The sequence below is a fragment of the Vipera ursinii genome (assembly GCF_947247035.1).
Source record: "Vipera ursinii genome assembly, chromosome: 1".
Lineage (NCBI taxonomy): Eukaryota > Metazoa > Chordata > Lepidosauria > Squamata > Viperidae > Vipera > Vipera ursinii.
Genome location: NC_139512.1, coordinates 272,801,329 through 272,825,202, shown reverse-complemented (window position 1 = coordinate 272,825,202; position 23,874 = coordinate 272,801,329). Strand labels below are relative to the sequence as shown.

Here is a 23,874-nt window from a genome sequence, read left to right as displayed (position 1 = left end):
TTCGCTTTGCTGCAGTCTCATGTGGGCATTAAAAGGCCTTTACTACACGGTGGAAAGCAACAAAAAAAGGGGAGGCCGTTTCCCCTCAACGTATCTTTCTGGGACTACACTCTGCACATTGTCCTAAAACGTGGTAGGCTTAATTAGCCAGGGTAATGAGATTAGGACGCAATACTGACCGGGGAACCATAAATGTGGAGTTTATCGCGTTAAGCCAAAGCACAAACCCTAGCCCAGGGGTAGGCAACCTCGGCTCTTTTATGACTCGTGGACTTCAACTCCCAGAATTCCTGAGTCAGCATAGCTGACTCAGCATAGCATAGCTGACTCAGGAATTCTGGGAGTTGAAGTCCACGAGTCATAAAAGAGCCGAGGTTGCCTACCCCTGCCCTAGCCTGTCTCCGCACTTCGCAAAAATTTCTTTAATTGTTCTTCACGGAGCTCTTTCTGTTTGATCGTGCGGGCGCGCCCCGACCACGATGAGCACCAATGGGCAGAGCCTGCAACCCTCGTCCCCACCCGAAGAGAAATGAAGGCTATTGCTAAGCACATTGGTTTGTGCTTAAATTGTAAGCCGCCCTGAGTCTTCGGAGAAGGGCGGGATATAAATGGGATTAAAATAAAAATAAAAAATAAACCCTCCAAAGCACTCCCGGCTTTTCCCATTCTCGGGATTGTGTGAGGGGGGGGAGAGGAGGAGGAGGAGGAGGAGGAGAAAGAACAAGCCGGCGGAACACGCAAAGGAAGTCGGGAAAAGGTTGTATATCCGGGAATCTTGGGCGACAAACCCACCGACAAAATGGCGGCCCGGAACTGAACCCCCCGAAAAGGGGGAATAGAAATTGAGGGGGGAGGGGAGGAAGAGCCGGAGCCCTTTACGCTAAACGTGTAGCTGTCGCTGGGAATCCCCGTCGTCGTCGTCGTCACCTTCCTCCGGTGTGCTGGGCTTTGAGGCGCTGTCACCACCGCCTTTTCCCTCCAGGCAGGTGGGTAGATGGGTTTGCTTGGGCTCCGCCTCAGGGAACGAAGTTTGGTGGCTAGTTAATGAGGAAGGCCTCAGAGACAGGGCACGCCTTGGCCTAGGGTTTCATGACACTCTGCTGCCTTGAAGGGAAGCGTCCCGACTCCTTTGTGTTTCCACCCGCCCATCGCTCGGGTCGCCTAAGATTACTTCGTTGAAGCTTCCCGGTTACGTCGAGCTCCTGGCCTTTACGTGCCTTACGCTTCCCTTCCTTTCCCTGAAGTCTAGAATAAGATCTTACGGTCTTGTAGGATTTTTTTTTTAAAAAAAACACACACTTTTTAACGTACACCGTTTTTCTTTATTTGCTTAGTGCTGTTTATTTTATTTTTAAATAAAAGGCATATCCCAATTTGGGGGTGGGGATGGGGGGAACCGTCTGACGTTCTCTGTTACAATGAATTATTTTTTCGAGTTTCTTTTTTTAGATGGTTGTCCTTAGCGTAGTAAAGATGAAGATGAAAAATGTTAATTGTTTATTGTTCATACAAGGCTTCTGACAGGCTTGCTTAGCTATGCATTTTACCAAAATTCATAATAGTAGTATGTGCTTTGAACATTATAAAGATTCAAATCTTATATTTATAATAAAATAGACCATTGTGTCTCCTGTAGAAAAAGGATATGAAGGAAAAGGGAAAGTAAAATGTATTCAGGTATGTCAGCCCCATTAAAAAGAACAAAATGTGGTTCTCCGTTGTTTTAATTCATGTTTTATAGTTACTTAAATATGTTAAAATAATACTAGCTTTAAAGGAAATAATGATTGTTTTAGAATAGGTTTTAATAATTAATTCTTGCAAAAGCAAACAGTATTAGTTTTGTCCTCCAAATTCATAATATTTCACTGACATACGTTTTTGAATTTTTATCATTGCTTCATATTTTTTTAACAACGCAGTTTTCCGTTTTTTTATTCATAAATGCCTCCTTCCATTTAGCTACATATATAGGCTAAGAGCACAAGTAGTCTTTAAAAACTAACAAACTGATTAATGCATAGTAATATATTTATGGTGCACTTAATCAGCTGCAGAAGATTAAATGATAATCATGTGAGTTAGGCAGCCATATAAGTCATGTGAGTAAATCAATGAATAAAATTATGTGAGGTTTTTTATCAAATTATATATATATGGGATTGTTGATTGAACTATAGGTGGTGCTCAACTTACAACCACAATTGAGCCCAAAATTTCTGTTGCTAAGTGAGACCATTGTTAAATGAGTTTTGCCCCATTTTACGACCTTTCTTGCCACAGTTGTTAAGTGAATCATTGCATTTATTAAGTTAGTAATGGTTGTTATGTGAATCTGACTTCCCCATTGACTTTGCTCGTCAGAAGGTTGCACCATGCTGGGAAGTCTTCCCAGCATGGTGCAGGTCTACAATTTTGTTTCTGGTGTCCTTCGACAGCTCTTTGGTCTTGGCCATAGTAGAGTTTGGAGTGTGACTGTTTGAGGTTGTGGACTGGTGTCTTTTATACTGATAACAAGTTCAACTAGGTGCCATTCATACAGGTAACGAGTGGAGGACAGAGGAGCCTCTTAAAGAAGAAGTTACAGGTCTGTGAGAGCCAGAAATCTTGCTTGTTTGTAGGTGACCAAATACTTATTTTACCGAGGAATGTACAAATTAATTCATTAGAAATCCTACAATGTGATTTCCTGGATTCTTTCCCCCCATTTTGTCTCTCATAGTTGAGGTATACCTATGATGAAAATTACAGGCCTCTCTCATCTTTTTAAGTGGGAGAACTTGCACAATTGGTGGCCGACTAAATACTTTTTTGTCCCACTGTATCTTCTTCAGACTTTGTTTCTAAAAGTGTCCTTGGTTTTAAAAGCAAACTCCAACGTGACTTTTGGTGCCTGATGTTAAAAATAAACACCTATAGTGTGTAATGATAATTGTGTAGCTTTACTAACAAAATATTTTAAAATCTGTTAATTTTTTTCATATGATACATAAAATATAAAATATATACAGTGCATTCAGACAGTATTCAGACCCCCTTCACCTCTGTCAATTTCATTATGCTGTAGCTTGATTCTACAGTTGTTGAGATTCACTTTTTTTCTCATTAATCTATACTCAGTACCCCATAGTGACAAAGTGAAAACAGAATTTTAAAAATGTCTGTAAGTTTATTAAGAAGAAAAAAACTGAAATATCACATTGGCATAAGTATTCAGACCCTTCACTCAGTACTTTGTTGAAGCACCTTTGGCAGCAATTATAGCCTTGAGTCTTTTTGGTATGGCATGACAAGCATTATACACCTGGATTCGGGGATTTTCTGCCCTTTTTCCTTGCAGATCCTCAAGCTCAGTCAGGTTGGATGGCGACTGTTGGTGGACAGCCATTTTCAGATCCATCCAGAGATGTTCAAGAGGGTTCAGATCAAGGCTTTGGCTGGGCCGCTCTAGGATATTCACAGAGTTGTCCCTAAGCCACTCCTGTGTTGTCTTGGCTATGTGCTTAGGATTGTTGTCATGTTACAAAGTGAACCTTCGGCCCAATCTGAAGTCCTGAGCACTGTAGAACAGGTTTTCATTGAAGATATCCCTGTACTTTGCTCCATTCAGCTTTCCCTTAACCCTGACCAGTCTTCCAGTCCCTGCTGCTGCAAAACGCCCTCATTGCATGATGCTGCCACCACCATGCTTCACTGTTGGGATGTTATTGGGCAGGTGATGAGCGGTGCCTGGTTGCCTGGTTTAGAATTGAGGCCAAACAGTTCAATCTTGGTTTCATCAAACCAGAGAATCTTGTTCATCACAGTCTGAGAGTCCTTCAGGTGCTTTTTTGCAAACCAAGCAGGCTTTCATGTGTTTTGGACTGAGGAGAGACTTTTGTCTAGCCACTCTGCCGTAAAACTCAGATCGTTGGAGGGCTGCAGTGATGGTTGTCTTTCAGGAACTCTGTCCCATCTCTACACAGGACCTCTGGAGGTCAGTCAGGATGACCATCGGGTTCTTGGTCTCTCTCTTATTAAAGCCCTCCCCTGATTGCTCAGTTTGACCAGGCGACCAGTTCTTGGAAGAGTCCTGGCTGTGCCAAACATCTTTCATTTGAGAATTATGGAGGCCATTGTGCTCTTAGGAACTGTCAGCATATCAGAAATTTTATTGTAGCCTTCCCCATATCTGTGCCTTGCAATAATCCTGTCTCTGAGCTCTGCAGGCAGTTCCTTTGACCTCATGGCTTTTGCTCTGCTACGGTACGCACTGTCAGTGGTGAGGCCTTCCATAGAGAGGTGCATGACTTTCCAAATCATGTCCAATCATTTTAATATACCACAGGTGGACTCCAGTTAAGGTGTAGAAACATGTCAGCAACGGTCAAGAGAAATGGGAGGCACCAGAGTTAAATTTCAAGTGTTGTTGCAAAGGGTCTGAATACTTATGCCAATGTGATATTTCATTTTTCTTTTTAATAAATTTACAGACATTTCTAAAATTCTGTTTTCACTTTGTTGTTATGGGGTACTGAGTGTAAATTAATGAGAAAAAAATGAATTTCAAAAATGAAGGGGGTCTGAATACTTTCTAAATGCACTGTAATTCTACAGGAATTTCAGTATGATATTAAATGCATTCTTGAAAATAAATTTTATAAAGAAAATAATGGGGCAATGGCTCAGCAATTAAAGACACTGAACTCATCAGTTGGAAAGCTGACAGCTCAGTTCAAGACCCAAATGCAATGTGACAGGGTATGCTCCCATTACTTGCACCAGCTCCTGCCAACCTAGCAGTTTGAAAGCATGCAAGTGCAAGTAGATAAATAGGTACCACTTTGGTGGGAAAAATAGCAGTGTTCTGTGCTCCTCGGTGTACAGTTATGCTGGCCACATGACCATGGAAGTGTCTTCAGTGTTGATTCCCTCAGCTAAGAAATGGAGATGAGCACCGCCCCCTAGAGTTGGAAATGACTGGACAAGGGAAGCCTTTACCTTTAATAATAATAAATTACAATACACTGAATTGTATTTACTGTCACAAGATTCTGATCGTTAGAAAGGAACATTTTAGCTATTGGCACTATCTCCCAGTACTAGAAATGAGAGTTAGATCAGAAAGAGAATGCCTCCTAGTATAATTGTTGCAGCTGGCTACTAGTTGGGAATGGACATGGATAGAAAGGAGCTATTGCGCTGGTTGTTGGCTTCCTAAAGTGATTAGTCAAAATACCAGTGAAATTTATGGAACATAGTTATTATGCTCGCAGTAATAAAATAAGTTGCAGTTACTAATGCTTTGCTATTTTAATATCACATAAAGGCAAACATTGAATCTGACAGTCCCTCTAATTTGAACATTTATATCACTTTTACAGATTAAGTAAGTACTTTCTTGAATAATATTGTGTAAAATATTCAATCTCCAAAGAAGCCAAGAACTAGTTTCCTAAACAGAATCATTTTTTTACAAGGTGAGAGATGGCTTGCTAACAGCCATCAATAGCTATGCATAAATGGGTCTGTCTTTTGGGGGAATCTTTAACCAGGTCTCGAAAGGTTAAAATGATCCTTCAACAGGAGGGAGGCAAGTGTCTGATGAATTTGGTATGGGTATCTGCAGTATGTCATAATATGTTCAGAGATAGTCTTCATACCAAGTTCTTTAATTATTCTAGATTTGGTTTGTAAAATAAAGTGGGTTAGTTTGTTCAGACTGCAAGCTTATAAACAATCTTATTAAGTAGAATGAAATTTGCTTTTATACCAAATATTTGTAAGAATGTGATAAACATAAAAGTTGAATAAAATGTTTTCCAATAATGTAACAGGGTTTTATTTTTCTATTTAGAATGACTATTATTCTATTCTCTTAGACTTGAATGGATGTATGTTCCACTGAATCAAGATCAACTGTGTATTTTGAGGTTGCCATCCAACTGATTACAGTGTTAAGCATATTGAAAATCTTGGTTAGAAGTTATACGAGTTCATGAAGAGAAGCGAGAAACCAGAGGGATATAGACAAATGAGGCCTAAAACATTTCCTGCCAGTAATTACACCAGCAGCAGCCGGCAGATGTTACAAGAAATACGAGAGAGCCTTAGAAATTTGCCTAAGCCTTCAGATGCTACAAAAGTTGAACAAAATATGATTAAAATACCGACTGAAGATCCCAGACAAGGTCGAAATCCCCCTAAGTTTGTTACCTACCATAAAGCTTTGCAAGAAATTAGAAATTCTCTACTTCCTTTTGCAAATGAAACAAGTTCTTCAATCAGAGGAACATCAGAAGTTAATCGTCAGATGTTTCAAGATCTGCAAGCTGCTGGATTTGATGAGGTAAAATATAATTCCTAATGTGATATTAAATTGGTAATAGAAAAAACATATTTTGAGATTTATTGGGAAAGTACATTCAAAAATTGTGTTCAGATTAGGATTCTGTTGTTCCCCTGTACACGTTATTTGAACGTATTTATTACTCCCAAGTTACATTTCTTTATTTGTCATATTCATATAGATGCCTGCCTCACAGACAAGTGACTCTGAGTAGCATACAACAAACTGCAAGTCATCCCCTTGATTTAAGAATAAATGCAACTAATGCACAATACAAAGTTGAGCAAAATCCCTCCTAGCCACTACTGCTCCTTGAGCAAGAGTCGTGAGTTTAGGAAAAATCCCAGATTGCACACACAGTCTGTGTGGGTCAATGTGCCCCACCTGGTACCAAAGAAGATAAGAGTCTTAGAACTGGTGGACCCCAAACCCTACGTCACTCAGTCTTGCCAGAGTTCAGTTGAAGTCTATTGTTTCCTATCAAGACCCTCACAGCCTTTGTGTGCCAGGATAAGATGTTCATGGAATCACTTCATTCAATCACAACGGAGATGTATAATTGGGTATCATCGGTGTACTGGCGATACCTCACCCCATGGTGATGGAGGAGTTCACCTAGCAGCCTTGTGTAAATGTTGAATAAGAGTGAAGAGAGAATCATCCCCTCGACACAATAAGGATCAAGGGCGGGATCTCCCCCCAATCACGACCATTTGGAATTGACCACAAGGGCGAACCAGCAAAACACCACCCCCAATCCTCTTGAATCAATCCAGAAGGAAGCCATGCTATATGCTAGCATTGAAAACCACTCAGGGATCGATTAGCTGAACAGATTTATAATATTTTATTTATTTATTTATTTATTTTAATTCCATTTATATCCCGCCCTTCTCCGAAGACTCAGGGCAGCTTACACAAGCTTAGCAGTAGCCTTCATTCTATGTATATGCCTGCTTATTAGGGCTTTCACACACACACACCCAAGCGGCATTATTACAAAGTCAGCTTATTGCCCCCAACAATCTGGGTCCTCATTTTACCTACCTTGGAAGGATGGAAGGCTGAGTCAACCTTGAGCCTGGTGGGATGCGAACCTGCACTAATTGCAGGCAGCTGGTGTTACTTAAGGAGGCATTAGCCCACTGCTCCACCAAGGCTCTATCTCCTTATTTTAAAAGTTATTGATATGGACAAGGTCTCTTCAATTGCTACATTAGAAAAAAGTGAAACAAAATTAAAATAATGAGACATCAGAGGCAGGAACCGCAGTTTTATCAAATTTGAATGGATTTTATGCAAATACCATAACAATAGACTATAATGTATACTTTAGATATATGGTAAATTTATACATGTGCAGTATTTATTTACATTGTAGTAGATCTTGTATTTTTGATATCTTTATTTGCAACTTGGATTTATGTTAATATGATTACCCAATATTGTTCATTAATCACCATTTAATAAAAAGTGTGGGGAAAAATCTGTCACAGATAGGTTACTGGGTTTTGCTTTTGGGAGTGCAAGAGGGAGGTGAAGCATCTGATCTTGGTGTTTAGAAAATAATGCAGGGGTTTTTTTTTTGTATAATTTGAGATTCATCCTGGCATGCTAATGTCATCTTGTTTTGTAATGACCACATTCTCAATGACATTGATACTCAGATGACAGCAAAATTACATTGTTAGGAATAATAGCACGAAGGCTTTACATTTTCAGTTTAATATTAAATGCAGTGCTTCTGACATTTTTTGTTATGAATGAACAAATATCTTATTGGGATTTTTTTTGTATACTCTTCCCAACAATAGGATATGGTTGTGCAAGCTCTAAGACAAACCAATAGCCGCAGCATAGAAGCAGCCATTGAATTTATAAGTAAAATGAGTTATCAAGATTCTCGTCGAGAACAAATGGCGGCAGCAGCAGCATCTAGACCCCTTACTGCTGGCCCCAAGCCCCCAGGTATGCACGTCCATATATACTCTTGGAAAGGAATTTGTATGTTTTCAGAACTGGATGAGAAGAGGGAAATAATTTGAAATGAGAGATACTGACTGAACAATTAAAAAAGTGTTTTTAACATTTGTAGTTAAAATCTTTTAGCTGCAACTTCATTTGGCAAATAAAGTATATTGAAGGGGGAACACCAGCAGGATACAGTAGTATAAAGGTACTTCTCTGCCTTGATCTTTACTCTTCATTTAACCTCTGTTTCTCATTATTTATGTAAAAGAGGTAGAAGAAAGGTAGTAAAGTGAGAAGATTGCCAAAGATATTGGGTGGGCAAGCTGCCCAATGAAAGGTCATTTGCCCATAGATAAACATAAAAGTAAGGCCTATTATTCTCCTTTCCTAATAAAAACTACTTATGGAAAAGAACCTAGAATAGAGGGGAAAAGAGGCACTTCGCTTCTTTATTCAAGCTGTATCAAAAGCATGCTCATCTTGTTGAATATACTAATGAATAAAAACTGAAAAAGGCCAATTTAGGACAAAGAATTAATAGGAAGAAGACAACAGAATCCTTTTGAAGCTTTTTTATTGCAAAAAATATTTAGGATCAATGTTGCAGTTCTCTACGCAGATCATTTAGGTGTGCCACATGAAGTCTGGGTCCAGGGACTTTACATTATCATATGAGTAGTACAGGTAGTCCTTGACTTATGACGAGAATTGAGCCAAATTTTTCTGTTGTTAAGCAAGACCCTTGTTAAGTGAGTTTTGCCCCGTTTTACGATCTTTCTTCCCACAGTTGTTATGTGAATCACTGTAGTTGTTAAGTTAGTAACATAGCTGTTAAGTGAATCTTAATTTTGCTTAATCAGTGCTGACAAGCATTGATTTTGCTTGTCAAAAGGTCACAAAAGGTGATCCCAGGACACTGCAACCATCATAAATACTTGTAACTTCAAACCATCACTAAACAGATGGTTGTAAGTCGAGGACTACCTGTATGCACTTTGATTAATTGTTCCAAAAATTAGTCTGCATCTTTTTTTAAAAATAAATTCATGTGAAATTTGATTTAAATTGTTTCATGTCTCATTTTTATATCAGTTCATTCTGGTGTTTTGTTTTTTGTTTTTTGTTTTGTTGTTTACATCAGAAACACTTCTAATAATCTTTGATAAAATTACTATTCCAAAATTTTAAAATGAGTAGTAAAAAAATGTGCTTTTCCTTTTAAAAAAAAGCAGGAGGAGCAGTACAGCAATCAGTTATCCGTAGACAAAGCTGGAAAGGTTCTAAAGAATCTTTGGTTCCCCAGAGACATGCTTCTGCGCTGGGAGATGGCCTTACTTTTCATTCAGAAAGCCCTATTTCTCAGGGTGAAGTAGGAAGACCACTATCTGGATCTGGAATAGCTGCATTTGCTCAGGCTCATCCTGGCAATGGACAAAGAGTGAACCCACCACCCCCACCTCAAGTCAGAAGTGTTACTCCACCACCACCCCCTCCCAGAGGAACACCTCCTCCTTCCTGGGAAGCAAATCCTCAAACAAAACGGTATTCAGGGAACATGGAATATATGATATCTCGTATTTCTCCAGTGCCTCCAGGAACATGGCAGGATGGCTATCCTCCCCAAACTATGAATTCATCGTCTATGAATCCTTCTGTCCAGGGACAAAGAGGTATTAGTTCAGTTCCTGTTGGTAGACAACCGATAATCATGCAAAGTTCAGTTAATAGCAAATTTGGTTTTTCATCCGGAAGGAGTGGAATACAAAATGGCAGTTGTCAGGCTGAATATATTGTTCATCAAAATATCGTGCCCGGTAACTCGGCAAATCGCCAACCACCACCATCTTATCCAATATCTTCAACAAGCCGACAAAGTCCTACTCTTTTGCAGATGCAAACAGGAGGTCCTGCTCCCCTTTCAGGATATCCTAATGGGAACATTTCTCAATCTATGATGGTGCCAAATAGAAACAGCCATAACCTGGAATTATATAACATAAATGTTCCGGGAATTCCAACAACCTGGTCACAATCATCCCCTGGAAATGGACATGACATCCCAGTATGGCAATCCAATATTCCAGTAAGGTCAAATTCTTTCAATAATCATGTTGGAAACAGGCAAAACCATGCTGCAAATTCACAGCCTTCTGCTACAACAATTACAGCCGTTACTCCAGCTCCTATACAGCAGCCAGTAAAAAGTATGCGTGTATTGAAACCAGAACTGCAAACTGCCCTAGCTCCTACTCACCCTTCCTGGATTTCTCAACCAATGCAAACTGTGCAGCCCCCCTCCTTTTCTGAGGGACCATGTACAATTGTGCCAGTCATATCACCTGCAGCAGAAGGTGGAAGTTATCAAGGACCACCCCCTCCTTATCCAAAGCATTTATTACATCCAAATCTAACTGCCGCCCCGTATGAAGCTATAACAAAGCCTGGCAAAGAAGATCAGCCTGGGTTTCCTAAGGAAGAGGATGCTGAAAAGAACGAGAACAGTGAGACAATCGATAGAGAAAAGAAGCAAATAACAACTTCCCCTGTTCCCGTGAGGAAGAATAAAAGAGATGAAGAAAGAAGGGAATCCCGCATTCAAAGCTATTCTCCTCAAGCCTTTAAATTTTTTATGGAGCAGCATGTTGAAAACATACTCAAATCTCATCAACAGCGACTACATCGTAAGAAACAGCTTGAAAATGAAATGATGAGGGTAATTTTTTAAATTATTTCTATTTTAGTTTTGCTTTGCATGGCGTATACCTTGAAATTGTAATATTACCCTTGCATTAGGCTTAAACGGTAATTGTTCAGGACGAGTGACTCCGCACGTTAAAGACTGGAAAACCGTCAGCTCAGGTTTGAGACCTGAGCACGGTGTGACAGGGTGAGCTCCCGTTAGTTGCCCCAGCTCCTGCCAACCTAGCAGTTCAAAAGTATGCAAATGCAAGTAGATAAATAGATACCACTTTGATGGGAAGATAACAGTGTCCTGTGCACCTTGGCGTATAGTCATGCTGCACATGACCACAGAAATGTCTTCGGAAAACGCCGGCTCCCTCAGCTAAGGAATGGAGATGAGCACCGCCCCCTAGAGTCAGACACGACTGGACAGGGAAACCTTTATCTTTACCTTTACTAAATGGTAATAGTTTACCAACTTTTATAGTGCAATTCTATTGAGTTTAGTCAGATTAAATTCTTAAAATATCTTTCTGGCTGTGTGATTGATGGTGTTAGAGAAATTGTAAACAAGCAGGTTAACAGGAAGCCAAAGCAAATCAGCCATGGGGGGAAAAAAACAAATCACCAAATGCATTATATTTTTATTTTATTGCTTATAACAGAAAGTGCTTATGGGAGTGTAGATGGGGAGATAGATAATTATATTTAGAAATCCACTAAGGACATAGAATGGAAGTGCGCCAGCAACTGGACCAGGAAGATTAAGGATTTAATAGCCCAAGCACAAGAGATGGACTTGACACTGCCAGAAAGTGCTTTCCAAATCTGATATTTGCAACTAATTATCTTTGCATAAAGCTTAATGAAATTGGGGGTTTGTGGGACCTTGTGGTATATATATTGGATAGTTCAACAGAAAAGGTATTTTGCTTGATCTCACTAAAAATAAGGGTGTGTGTGTATAGTGTCGTTTGTTATAGTATAGAATGACTCTTTTATGAATGAAAGCAAAAATATGTATCCCAGGATAATGTTGCAGGATCCAATCTGGGTCGGTCACCGGGACCACGAGGTTTTGCCTTCCGAGCTTTCAGGCTCGTGCCCGGGCCCATCCTCAGAGAACTTCTCTCTGGCCAGAGTTCCCTGAAGACGGGCTCCGGCACGAGTCCGAAAGCTTGGAAGACAAAACCTCTGGTCCCGGTGACCGACCCAGATTGGATCCTGCAGTGTCTCTTGTTCATTATTTTTTTTAAAAAAAAGATCTAACAATTGATTTTCCAATAAAAATAAGCTGCTTTGAATTCTTATTTTTTTCCTATTGGAAAAGTAGTGAAATTGCCTCTATTTTTTGATTGCACTGAAATATAAACATTTCAACGTCAATTATCTTTAATTTATATTATATATTTGCTGGGTTTGAATGTCTGTAGAAGTGCCACTTTAATTACAGTATTTTCAAAAATTCTCTGGTAAATTTCATCCTTGTGAGTAGGAAGCTAACTGATGTCTGAGTCAGTTAAATTTCTTGTTCTTTCTACATGTTCATTCTTAGTCTCTTTCCTTTTCACTTTCACTAACAGCTGGTTTAAACTATTAAGGTGTTGGAAGCTTTCCTGACATCTGTAGCCTTCGTTACTGGGTAGGCAAGTAATATTTTGGAGACAAGTATTCTATTTAAAGAATAGCATGGATCCTTTTTTATGGGACTCTGCATGCTTACATGCATTTAAATTAAGCATGCTTCGTTTCACTGTACTTGAATGTATTTATATTAGATCACTAATATCGTGTATCATACTTATTTTTATGTTCTACAGTAGTACAAGGACAATAATACAGTTACACTTTTTTATTTTGTTTACATTGTTCAGAGTGGCTGAACTGTTTAGCAGTCATTCTGCCAGATATTTATTGATGCAAATGTTTCTTTTAAGATTTTTCTTAAATGTCATTCAAAATAAGATTATTGAATGAAAGCTAGAAGCTGGAAAGTCATATGGGAAGAAATTAAGTGCATTGTTCTAGTAAATAGATGATACATGTCTAGACTCTAGCCTAACTGATAATATAAAAATATTTGTTGGAATGTCAGTCAAATCTTCACTTTTTTAAAAAAAAGTTGTGTCTTTTAAGAATAGTAGAGTCTTTTAACTAGTTTTATCTAGTTTCACCAGTGGAGTTCCTTGCTAAAAAGTTGTACTTGAATCTTGAGCCTCGTTGTGCATGGCTCTTGTGTATGATTCTGTTTGTAATATCCCATTTTAACATTTTGTTGTATATTGTTCTGAAGTGTTTTGATCATTTCCTAATATGTTACAATAGAATAAACTGAAATAATAAAAATGGGAGTATTATCCCCTGACTAATATTGTTTACTTTTCTTAAACAAATTCTTTTTTTTTCACTATATTTTTTTTTACATTTGTTGCATAGGTTGGGTTATCCCAAGAGGCCCAAGATCAAATGAGGAAAATGCTATGCCAAAAGGAATCCAACTACATTCGTCTCAAAAGAGCTAAAATGGATAAATCAATGTTTGTTAAAATTAAGACTCTTGGAATTGGGGCATTTGGAGAAGTCTGTTTGGCAAGAAAGGTAGACACCAATGCCTTATATGCAAAAAAAACTCTTCGAAAAAAGGATGTGCTGCTTCGAAACCAGGTTGCTCACGTTAAAGCTGAGCGGGATATTCTTGCAGAAGCTGATAATGAATGGGTAGTTCGTCTGTACTATTCGTTCCAAGATAAGGACAATTTGTACTTTATAATGGACTATATTCCAGGAGGAGATATGATGAGCTTGTTAATTCGAATGGGAGTCTTTCCTGAAAATATGGCCCGATTCTACATAGCTGAACTCACCTGTGCAGTTGAAAGTGTTCATAAGATGGGCTTCATTCATAGAGACATAAAACCTGATAACATTTTGATTGATCGTGATGGCCATATCAAATTGACAGACTTCGGACTTTGTACTGGCTTTCGGTGGACACACGATTCCAAATACTATCAGAGTGGTAAGGCAAGCTGTTTATCCCAATATTATCTTTATGCCTTAGATTATTATCACGCAGAACAAAAAGACGTTAGTTTGTATTGTATTTTCTGCCCGATGATTTGGCTGGGTATCATAACGTGCTGTTAAGTAGTTATAAATGTAGTCTCCCTCATTCATTTCAGAACATAGGAAACTGTAAGTGAATTTGGGATTAGAATCTGCCATAGCGTCATCATGATAAAATCCTTTTTCAAAACATATTGAATACTGCTTTTTAAAAAAATTACATCAGAAATCTCTAGTAGAAAATAGTAGTGTATATCTTAACTTTCACAAGACAGTCCATTGCAAACTTCATACAAAAATAAAATCAAATATCTTCCTATTGAGAATAGGAAGATAATGTGTATTTGTCTGTATGATATTTAAAAATATAAATGTTATAATTTCTGAAGTTTAGCTATTTGTTTAGCACGTGCTTGAATATATTTAATTTCAGGCTTTTTGCCAACCATAACTAGAATTAATTATAATAGTATAATTTTTCCCTTTTCCATCAAAATTAAAGCACCAATAACTATCTTGAATGTTATAGCCTGATCTGGTAGTCCTAGACTTGCTTGGTGTCTAGCTCATAGAATTAAAATAATTCGTAAAGGCTAAACAAAACAGACACTGATAACATGTGAACTCCCAATTTCCAAAAAGTCAAAGTTAGAATTAAGAAAATTATAGCTTTTTTAAAAAGTATATTAAGAGAAAACTTCCAGCTTTATGTTGGAGACCACTAACAGAAATGTAAGGATTGCTAGTGTCTTTTATTTGGTCAGTTACAAACACTCTTCCATAGTCATTATTATGTTAAAATCCTTGCTTTTTCCTTTGTTAGATGGTTATTTCTTTAACCTTGAAGTGAGAAAAAAGAGTCCAGACAATATTTAATAAACTAAAAAATTATAGTATAGCCTGGGAATTGGCAATAAAATGTTCTATAATTCGTAAATAGCTCATATCTATTATCAGCTATTTTCAAATTTATCACAAAGTACAACTTTTTCATATAAATATAGGTAATCATAATTTCCATCTGAACATCTATGCGTGCTTTCCAGTCTGTAATGCCTAAAGTCTGTAATGCCTAGAGTTTTTGCTTAAAAAAATAATCCAATCTCCTGCCAGGGTATCAGAAGGATCTTATTATGATTTTCTAATTGTGCCCATTGACATTTCAGAAAGGTCAAGAATATATGCTAAATGATAAAACTGTAATATTTGTAATAATTCATTAATTGTTTAGACTTATGACCATATCAAATAAAATGAAAGTGAAATACAGGATCTAACTCCAGGATAAAGTAGATAAAAGTAATACAGTAATAAAATAATAAAATACATATATATGGCAAATACAGGGAATCAGCGTTCAGATAAATACATCATCGGTTCATTATTTTTTTTTATTTTAATTCCATTTATATCCCGCCCTTCTCCGAAGACTCAGAGCGGCTTACAAGCTTAGCATTATAATGGGTTGATAGCTGAGTTGTCTTAACTATAAACTTAGCAGTTCTGCTTACAATGTATACAGCTAGTTCTCAATTTAGGACCACAGTTGAGCCCAGAATCTCGATCATTGAGCAAAGCAGTTGTTAAGCGAGACATCACATGACTGCTGCACTTGACTGCAATCCTGGCACTCCTGGTTGTGGTGGGTGAAGTGATCGTGTGGGTTGGGAGAGATTCTGGGAGGTTTCATTCAGGCCCTGAAAATCCTCCCTGCCGAAATGCAAGCAGGATTTTCAGCCCCTGAGGAAGATCCAGTCCCACACAGCAGCCTGGACCAGCCTTCCCAGGATTAACCCCACCAACCTGAGGCACCCTGCACTCCTTAACTTAATTATGCTGCCTCTTGGCTGTCTCCTTGAATTTCAGTTCCCTCTCATCTTTAGGGACTGGCTGAAGGAGCTGCCTGCTGAAGGAATTCAGCTCAACCTCTGCATCCAAAAGGGAAGGCCTTTGGCAGGATGCAAGCAGACAGCTCAGATCTTCAGAATGTGAGCTCTGTTTCTTCACTCCACTGACGGAATTTAGCTACCCTCCCCATAAGTAAGGGAATGTCTTCGGTGGGGTGCAGAATGGAGCTCAGATCTTCAGGGATCCATTCCTTCACCCCACAGGAGGATGTCAGCTCTCTTCTATGTGTAAAGGGAAGTGCCTTCAGCGGGATGCAGGAATGAAGCTCAGATCTTCTGCACACAGAAGGAACTTCTTTGGTGGGATGCAGGAACAGAGCTTGGGTCTTCAGCATCTGAGCGCCATTTCTCCACCTTGCCAAAGGTGTTTAGCTCCTCTCAACAGGCAGGTGACGGCAACTTGCAACCTTCCCTGCCAGCTTCCCCATTGACTTTCCTGGGAAGCCGGTAGAAAAGATTGCAGACGGTGATCACATAATTCCAGGATACTTGGCAACCAGTCCTAATTGCAAACTGATTGCCACGCACCTAGAATTACATTGACTGCTTTTATAACAGTCAGAAATGTGTTATGGGCCATAAAATAACCTTTCCAAGGGCATTACTGTTGTTAAACGACCATAAGTTGAGGACTACCTTTTATGTTACAGCACTGTAATCAGCCTTGTTGCAAATTAATGGCAGCCTGAGTTGTAGTCAGTTACATTGTGTGAGGGGAAACCCCCCCCCCCAAAAAAAGGTTTCCTTACAGCTAGTGTTACAAATGCAGTAGACTTCAAAAATAGCATTGATGGAAAGAGTTGAAATATTTATAAATCCCTGCTATTTCCTCATTTAAAAACACACATTTATCACGTCTAATTTAGAACAATTTTTAGATCTGATACACTCTGAATTGGGTTTCTCCACCTCTAATATTTTTAAATTTAAGAACTATATTTGTTAATTTATTTGCAAAATTCATAATTGCACTATGTCAGTTGTGCATGTTTGCACAGATAAATTGTACTCTGTTGAATTACTGAGGGGCTGTATGCTTACATCATGACATTTTATTCAAGAGTCCTTCCAATTCATTATATTCTTCTTGGATAGCTTCATATAATTGTTTATCAAAGTAAAAAATCCTCATAAATGTACCGTAATCAAAATGCTGTAATTCATTTTTTTAAATTAGATACTTTTTTTAAAAAAAATCATACTTCTTCAAATAGATTCTGTGAAACTTGATTGATAACTGGAGCTTAAACATAATATTAGTATTTGGACTTTTGGATGTTAGGTGACCATCCCCGTCAGGACAGCATGGATTTCAGTAATGAATGGGGAGACCCAGCAAGCTGTAGATGCGGAGACAGACTAAAGCCTCTTGAACGTAGAGCAGCACGTCAGCACCAGCGCTGTCTAGCACATTCACTTGTCGGGACACCAAATTACATTGCACCAGAAGTATTATTACGAACAGGTAAAGCTTTCCATTTCCCCCCGTAGTTTGGGATGCTAAATTGATGGCTAGATTTTGAAAATTATTCCTTAAAACAATTACTCATTAACTACAAGGAAATTCCACTATGCTGCAGGACTGTTGCCAACACTCTTAATTGTATTGACACAAAAATTATAAATTACATTAATTTGTAAGAAATAGAACATAATGCATTAAGAGCCTTGGTGGAGCAGTGGGCTAATGCCTCCTTAAGTAACACCAGCTGCCTGCAATTAGTGCAGGTTCGAGTCCCACCAGGCTCAAGGTTGACTCAGCCTTCCATCCTTCCGAGGTAGGTAAAATGAGGACCCAGATTGTTGGGGGCAATAAGCTGACTTTGTAAAATGCCGCTTGGGGGGGGGGGCGAAAGCCCTAATAAGCAGGCATATACATAGAATGAAGGCTATTGCTAAGCACATTGATTTGTGCTTCTTAGATTGTAAACCGCCCTGAGTCTTCGGAGAAGGGCGGGATATAAATGGGATTTTTTAAAAAAAATATCTAACAAGTGCAGCCATAGGCCTAAAACAAGGGTAGGCAACCTCGGCTCTTTTATGACTCATGGACTTCAACTCCCAGAATTCCATGAGTCATAAAAGAGCCGAGGTTGCCTACCCTTGGCCTAAAAAGTCGTAAGGCCTAAACATCAGATGTGCTGGATGATTCAGGAATACTGTTCTGCATAACAGCTAGTGCATTCTTGGAAAGAAATTTAGAATTACTGTCGGCCTGTGTAATTACTGAATTTTCTTTTGCTTCAGGATATACACAGCTATGTGACTGGTGGAGTGTTGGAGTGATTCTTTTTGAAATGCTAGTAGGTCAACCTCCCTTCCTAGCACAAACACCATTGGAAACGCAAATGAAGGTATTTGAAAAAAAAATGATATCAGTTGCCTCTGTGTATAAGTAATGTGTATAAGCCAGATAAGCTTTGCTCTGCATTTAACTTAGAACAGTGGATATGTAACATGTTCTGCCTACATTTTAATATGCTTGTACGCAATTTTAGTTGTAACTATAAATTGTAGTTTGATATTATTTCTTCCCAGAATTTTAATAACAGTGGGCTACCAACCTACTTAGTTTTTTTTCTATAGAAGTGTGTAGAATATAGAACTATGAAATTATTCTAATAGAAAAATGTGGAATTATCCTAATCAAAGAGAGGAAGTAATATGTTTTCACTATAAGACCTTCTAGTTGACTATTGTTATCATTTTAATCTGCAGGACATGTTTTTATTTATTTTTTTATATATTCTGTCACCCTTTTGAAATAGAAGTCATAGTAAATGAATAATATATTAATGGTTTGCTCCAATCTTTCTTTTTTTTAATAGTAATTTTATTACTATTCAAACTAATACGAATAAAAAAAAGAAAAACAGAAAATGCAGGAAAAAAAATAAGAAAATATAGAACAGAAAGAAAATATAAAGAAAAGAAATATAGAAATAACTTCCCATTTCATCACAATTTTAGTCACTTATTTTCACTTCTCTTAAAATACAACAGATAAATTCCTCTTTTGATGTTCCTTCTCTTCTCTATAAACAAATCCTTTAAAGTCTTGTCATTTCAGACCTGATCAGCAAAAGTCCATTAAGAGTTACCAGAGATAACAATATATATATTTTATTAAATAAAACAATTTTATATTCTTTGCTTTTATTTTTAAAATTCTTCAAATTTTAACAAGCCTCTTTTCCAAATCCAATATAAGAAAATGATCTAGGTCAGTCTTTTGGTTTGTTATTTTTAAATCCCTTTTAATTATTAAGACATCAGATGGTTTCTTATGTCCAGTATAGCATCTTTTTCCATTATTTTTAAATTCACTTTCAAATCAGTCTGAAATTTGTCAGGTAAAACCTGTTCCTCTTCCATAACGTGTTTTAAACATAGTCTTTGTATACTTGAAATGGACTTCTGGGTCCATTGTTCAAAAATATTCTTAAATATGTCCAGTGCTAAAATACTTTGCTTCATTCTTTATTAGTAAGTTAAATTTAAGTGTTCTCCTTTAATTGTGATCTTTCATTCCTTCTGGTTCCCTCTAGTGTACAACCTTCAAAGTACCATCCTACCATGGGTTGTTTTTTTAAAGAATTCCAAACAAGCATTTTCCCACAGAAAAAGGCTCTTATAATTTATTCCAGAATCTTATTTCAAATCCATTAGGATTCTTAATTGCTTTATAATTTTCAAAATCAAAAGTTCTAATCACATTGTTGCTGTTTATATCTTTCTCTGAGAATTGAATTAAACTCACCTGTTGTTTTCAGACTTGTTGATCCAGTTTTCTAATAGACAAAAACCACAGTTTACAAGCTATTATAGCAGTTAACAAGTAATTGCTGAAACTGATAAGAAATGTAAATCTAGTGTTCCTGACCACCAACCATGGTTTAAGCAAGATGGCTATTCCTTTGTCTCACAGAGACTACTGTTTTGTGGGCTCCTCATGAGGAACAACTGTCTGGCACACTTGTGGGCAACTTCAATCGCTCTCCTTGTCTGGGGAGGAATTGGAGCTGGTTTACTCACTTGTTCTTTATTCTGCCACAGATGTTGGCTCCATTCTTTAGTTTGCACTAAAGAATGCACTAAAGTCACTTTACTCCAGTCTTTCATTGAAAGCTTGAATTAGAAATTTAAAATACAATGAAGACAGAACAAAAATATTTGATGTGTAGCAATAATGAATAATGAATTTCTTTTATACAGAGTTCACTAAGATTGGGGAAAAATTGTATTATTTTACATTTAATTATGATACAAAGCAGATCCTCAAAGGTGGCAAAATAATCCTGTTCTTCTATGAAAATATTTACACATAGAACAAAGAGGAAGGGTTCTCCTGTCTATTAAGGGCAAAATGCTAACTTTGGTTTTGCCTCCCACTAGGCATTAATCCAGGTCCATCTGTAGGAGGAGTCAAAAAAGCCAAGATGGCAACTATGCAATCAATGGCCCACCCCCTTTTTACATGCATCACATACATAACACAAAAAAGGGACAGGGCCACCATCTTGATTTTTTTGATTTCCTGTGCAAACTGCCCATGCATAAGTCTTTGCTGTGATGTAAGTTTTAGGCTCTTTCCTTGTACATGGCAGTAGTGGTTCAGAAATACTTGCTTTTAATTTTTTGAATGTGTTAGTTCCTGAAAAAAGAATGATTTTGGTGTACAAGTGTGTGTTTAATGTGAAATTTATATTTTTAATGCTGTGTTATCTGTACTTTTTTAAAAAAATAAAGGTTATCAATTGGAAAACATCACTGCACATCCCACTGCAAGCAAAACTAACTCCAGAGGCATCAGATCTTATTATTAAGCTCTGCCGAGGACCAGATGATCGCTTAGGCAAGAATGGTGCAGATGAAATAAAAGCACACCCATTTTTCAAATCTATTGATTTTTCAAGTGATCTACGGCAGCAACCTGCTTGTTATATTCCTAAAATTACACATCCCACTGATACATCAAATTTTGATCCAATTGATCCAGATAAATTATGGAGTGAAGATAAAGAAGGGAATGTAAATGACACACTTAATGGGTGGTATAAAAATGGCAAACATCCTGAGCATGCTTTTTATGAATTCACATTTCGAAGGTTTTTTGATGACAATGGGTATCCTTATAGCTATCCAAAGCCTATTGAATATGAATACACTAATTCTTGTAGATTAGAGTCACAGTCTGATGAAGATGATGAGAGGAGAGAGGTTCAAAATCGTGATCTAGTTTACATTTAATAGAGAAGATAAACCATGTTTCTGAATTTCTCAAATCTGTTATGTGGAAAAAAATGAGATACTGTTAGAAAGCTGACTCTGTAGCTACTTGGATTGGGGAATGTTAATTATTCCATTTTTTCCCATGTAATTTTTTTTCTCATAGCTAGCCCTTTTTCATCATTAATTTATTCCACCATTTTTAGTGATTAATATAGAAAATAGTAATATTAGGAAAAATAAATTATAAATTTAACTTTTTGTAAACAGAAAATAGTGATTTCTTTTAGAAAATGAGATGCCTATTTTTATATAAACCACAACCATTACTTTTTTCCAGACGTTTGCAGTCATTGCCTGTCTTGCATTAGCTAATTCTTAGTAAACTCACAGACACTTTGTCTAGTTAGCCATATTATTAAATATAGTATATATAAAGCAAAAAAGTATAAAGTTATTAGTGATTATGAGCTCTGGCTGTAAAATAACGCTGTAATCTAAAATTCATGAAATGACAAGTTCATTGAAAATAGTATCTTTTCATTAAATATAAAAAAATTGCACTTCAAACTATTCTTACAATAAAAAAACTTTATATTGGATTATAATTATTTTCAGTTTTGCATACAGATTGTTATGCAATGTCTGCTGCTTTCACTAGCTAATAGAAATGAAGTAATGGTTTAATACAAAATTAATGTTAAAAGTTTGATTTTAATTTTCTGTGATTCTCATCCTGCAAATTTAGACAAGATTAAAAATGTTTGAACCCCCATGATATTTAACTGCAAAATCTGTTTTAATAACTTTTTATTTTACACGGTCTAGTATTCCCAAATACTAGGTTGGAATAAATCCAGCCTATGTTTAATAGGGATTAAATATAATTTACATCATTGTTCTATGCTGAATCAACACCCTGAAATTAAAGAAAAAAGTTGCAACATCTGTATCTTTTGCTATTGCAGCTTTTTTCTCCTACTACTGGCAATACAAAATATTCTGCTTTTTATCTACAAATATATAGCATAGCACTGTGTAAATATTTCAAGCTCCCTGTGCTAGTACTGTATTCCTGTATCTGAAGAATCTCCAAGCGCCACATTTTGTGCTTCCTAATGCCATACATTAAAATATGTATGTAGTGGTCTTTTTTTAAGAAAAAAAGCTTAGAAAATAGTTCTCTCTTTTCAGCCAGTTATTTATTGTTTATTATATTTATGCTGAATATTTCATTTAAAAGAAGAGTGGCTTACAAGTAACTACTCAATAACATTTGATCTGGCCTGTTTTTCCAGGCCAAACACATTTAGTTTCAGTAATAGAAGTACAACTTGTCCCTTTGCAGCAATGTCTATTACTTACCTTTGATTCGCTTTTGCACAGATGTATTAAAACCATCAGTAGAGTTTAGACAAATGGAAAATGCCTGCCTTCAAAAAAATGTTTCCAACATATATCCTATTTCAATTCTGATCCATATTTCAGCCTTGTACTTCTTACACGAATGAGTATAGTAAACACTTCTCTGAATTTGTAGACTCGGCCCTCCTAGTCACACACCGTTCTGCAGACAATCACGTTATCCTGCTCCAAGCTACCACCAAAACAATAGGTTCTATGTATGGAGCCAGTGTAGACAATGCAGTGTACAGTTATAATTTTTGAGATTTGTTTGCTTTGTAAAATAACTCATAGTTTAAAGAGGATTTACCTTGGTTTAATATTTAGGATTTCCAGTTAAACTGGCAAATTATTATTATTATATTTGTCTTTCAATGAAATATAATATATTCCTGGTTAAAACCAGATAAATCTAATCTGCTATTGGGATAATGTTCTCTTACATTCCATCTTAGGGCAGGCCTTTTTACTGGAGCTTTTCTACCATATTTGTAGCGGAAGCAGTAGAAGTTATGATTGAAGTTAATTTGAAACTTAAAAGCAAGTCTGCATTTTCAGTGTGCAAAGCTGTGGTGGAAAATATGTTCATGGGACATTGTTGATACATTTAGGTAATGCAATGTAACTGGAATAATACGGCTGTTATCCCAAAGTACTATTAAATTCTCTGCAATATATGTTTTTGAAATGAAACTTTTGTTGTAACGTAATATTTGAACCTAATAGTGAATGGAGTGCCTTCCTCTGAAAGGTGCTGTTCAAAATTAATTTTATATTGCATTTTTATATATGCTTTTTATACTATAAATACTCTGCTGATAAACAAAAATTTTATTTTTAGAAAAGTAGTGTCTTGGCCTACTGTATACATGCATCAAGTTTGCAAATTTCTGCTTGTAATACCTGATAGATTAAATTTCTGGAGTGTTGTACATATATATTTATGTTTTGAAATCAGTTTTCTTTAGTGTATCATACGTTAGGATAATAAAATTTAAATTCAGTGACTTAAGTTGATCTAATTTAAAATGTTAAAAATATGAGTGTTTATCTTCTGTAATAACGGAATACAAAATTCCTATTAATTTCAACAATATTGGCTTCATCTGCTGTCATGAGGAATTCTCATCTTTTTTTTCTAAAAATTAACTAAATTTGGATATAGCTAAATTTTGGATAAAGACAGATTTCTGGTGTTAATAGAAATGTTCTTTATAATCTCTATAATCTCTATAGATCATACGCATGTGATTTGCACATAAGTACAAATTAAACAATAATGTTAAA

General features: G+C 36.9%; 1 protein-coding gene across 3 annotated transcripts; it reads left to right on the top strand.

Moving 5' to 3' along the window:
• Window positions 1–778: 778 nt before the first annotated feature.
• Window positions 779–23,594, top strand: LATS1 (large tumor suppressor kinase 1). Of its 3 annotated transcripts, none has more exons than XM_083350108.1 (8): window positions 779–986; window positions 5,862–6,328; window positions 8,143–8,296; window positions 9,532–11,012; window positions 13,418–14,000; window positions 17,237–17,419; window positions 18,202–18,308; window positions 20,704–23,594. In XM_083350108.1, exons 2-8 carry the CDS (start codon window positions 5,978–5,980, stop codon window positions 21,202–21,204), a joined length of 3,360 nt encoding a protein of 1,119 aa, XP_083206234.1. In that variant the 5' UTR covers window positions 779–986; window positions 5,862–5,977; the 3' UTR covers window positions 21,205–23,594. The 3 variants fall into 3 exon arrangements, with proteins under 3 accessions (XP_083206234.1, XP_083206232.1, XP_083206233.1); XM_083350106.1 differs by having other exon boundaries at window positions 9,529–11,012; XM_083350107.1 differs by having other exon boundaries at window positions 781–986; window positions 5,837–6,328; window positions 9,529–11,012.
• Window positions 23,595–23,874: the final 280 nt, after the last annotated feature.

Excerpts from the sequence above, each read along its gene's own strand:
- LATS1 (XM_083350106.1), top strand. The coding sequence starts at position 5,978 with ATGAAGAGAAGCGAGAAACCAGAGGGATATAGACAAATGAGGCCTAAA. Across the intron at positions 6,329-8,142 it reads AAGCTGCTGGATTTGATGAG|GATATGGTTGTGCAAGCTCT; the intron begins GTAAAATATAAT and ends TCCCAACAATAG. Across the intron at positions 17,420-18,201 it reads AGAAGTATTATTACGAACAG|GATATACACAGCTATGTGAC; the intron begins GTAAAGCTTTCC and ends CTTTTGCTTCAG.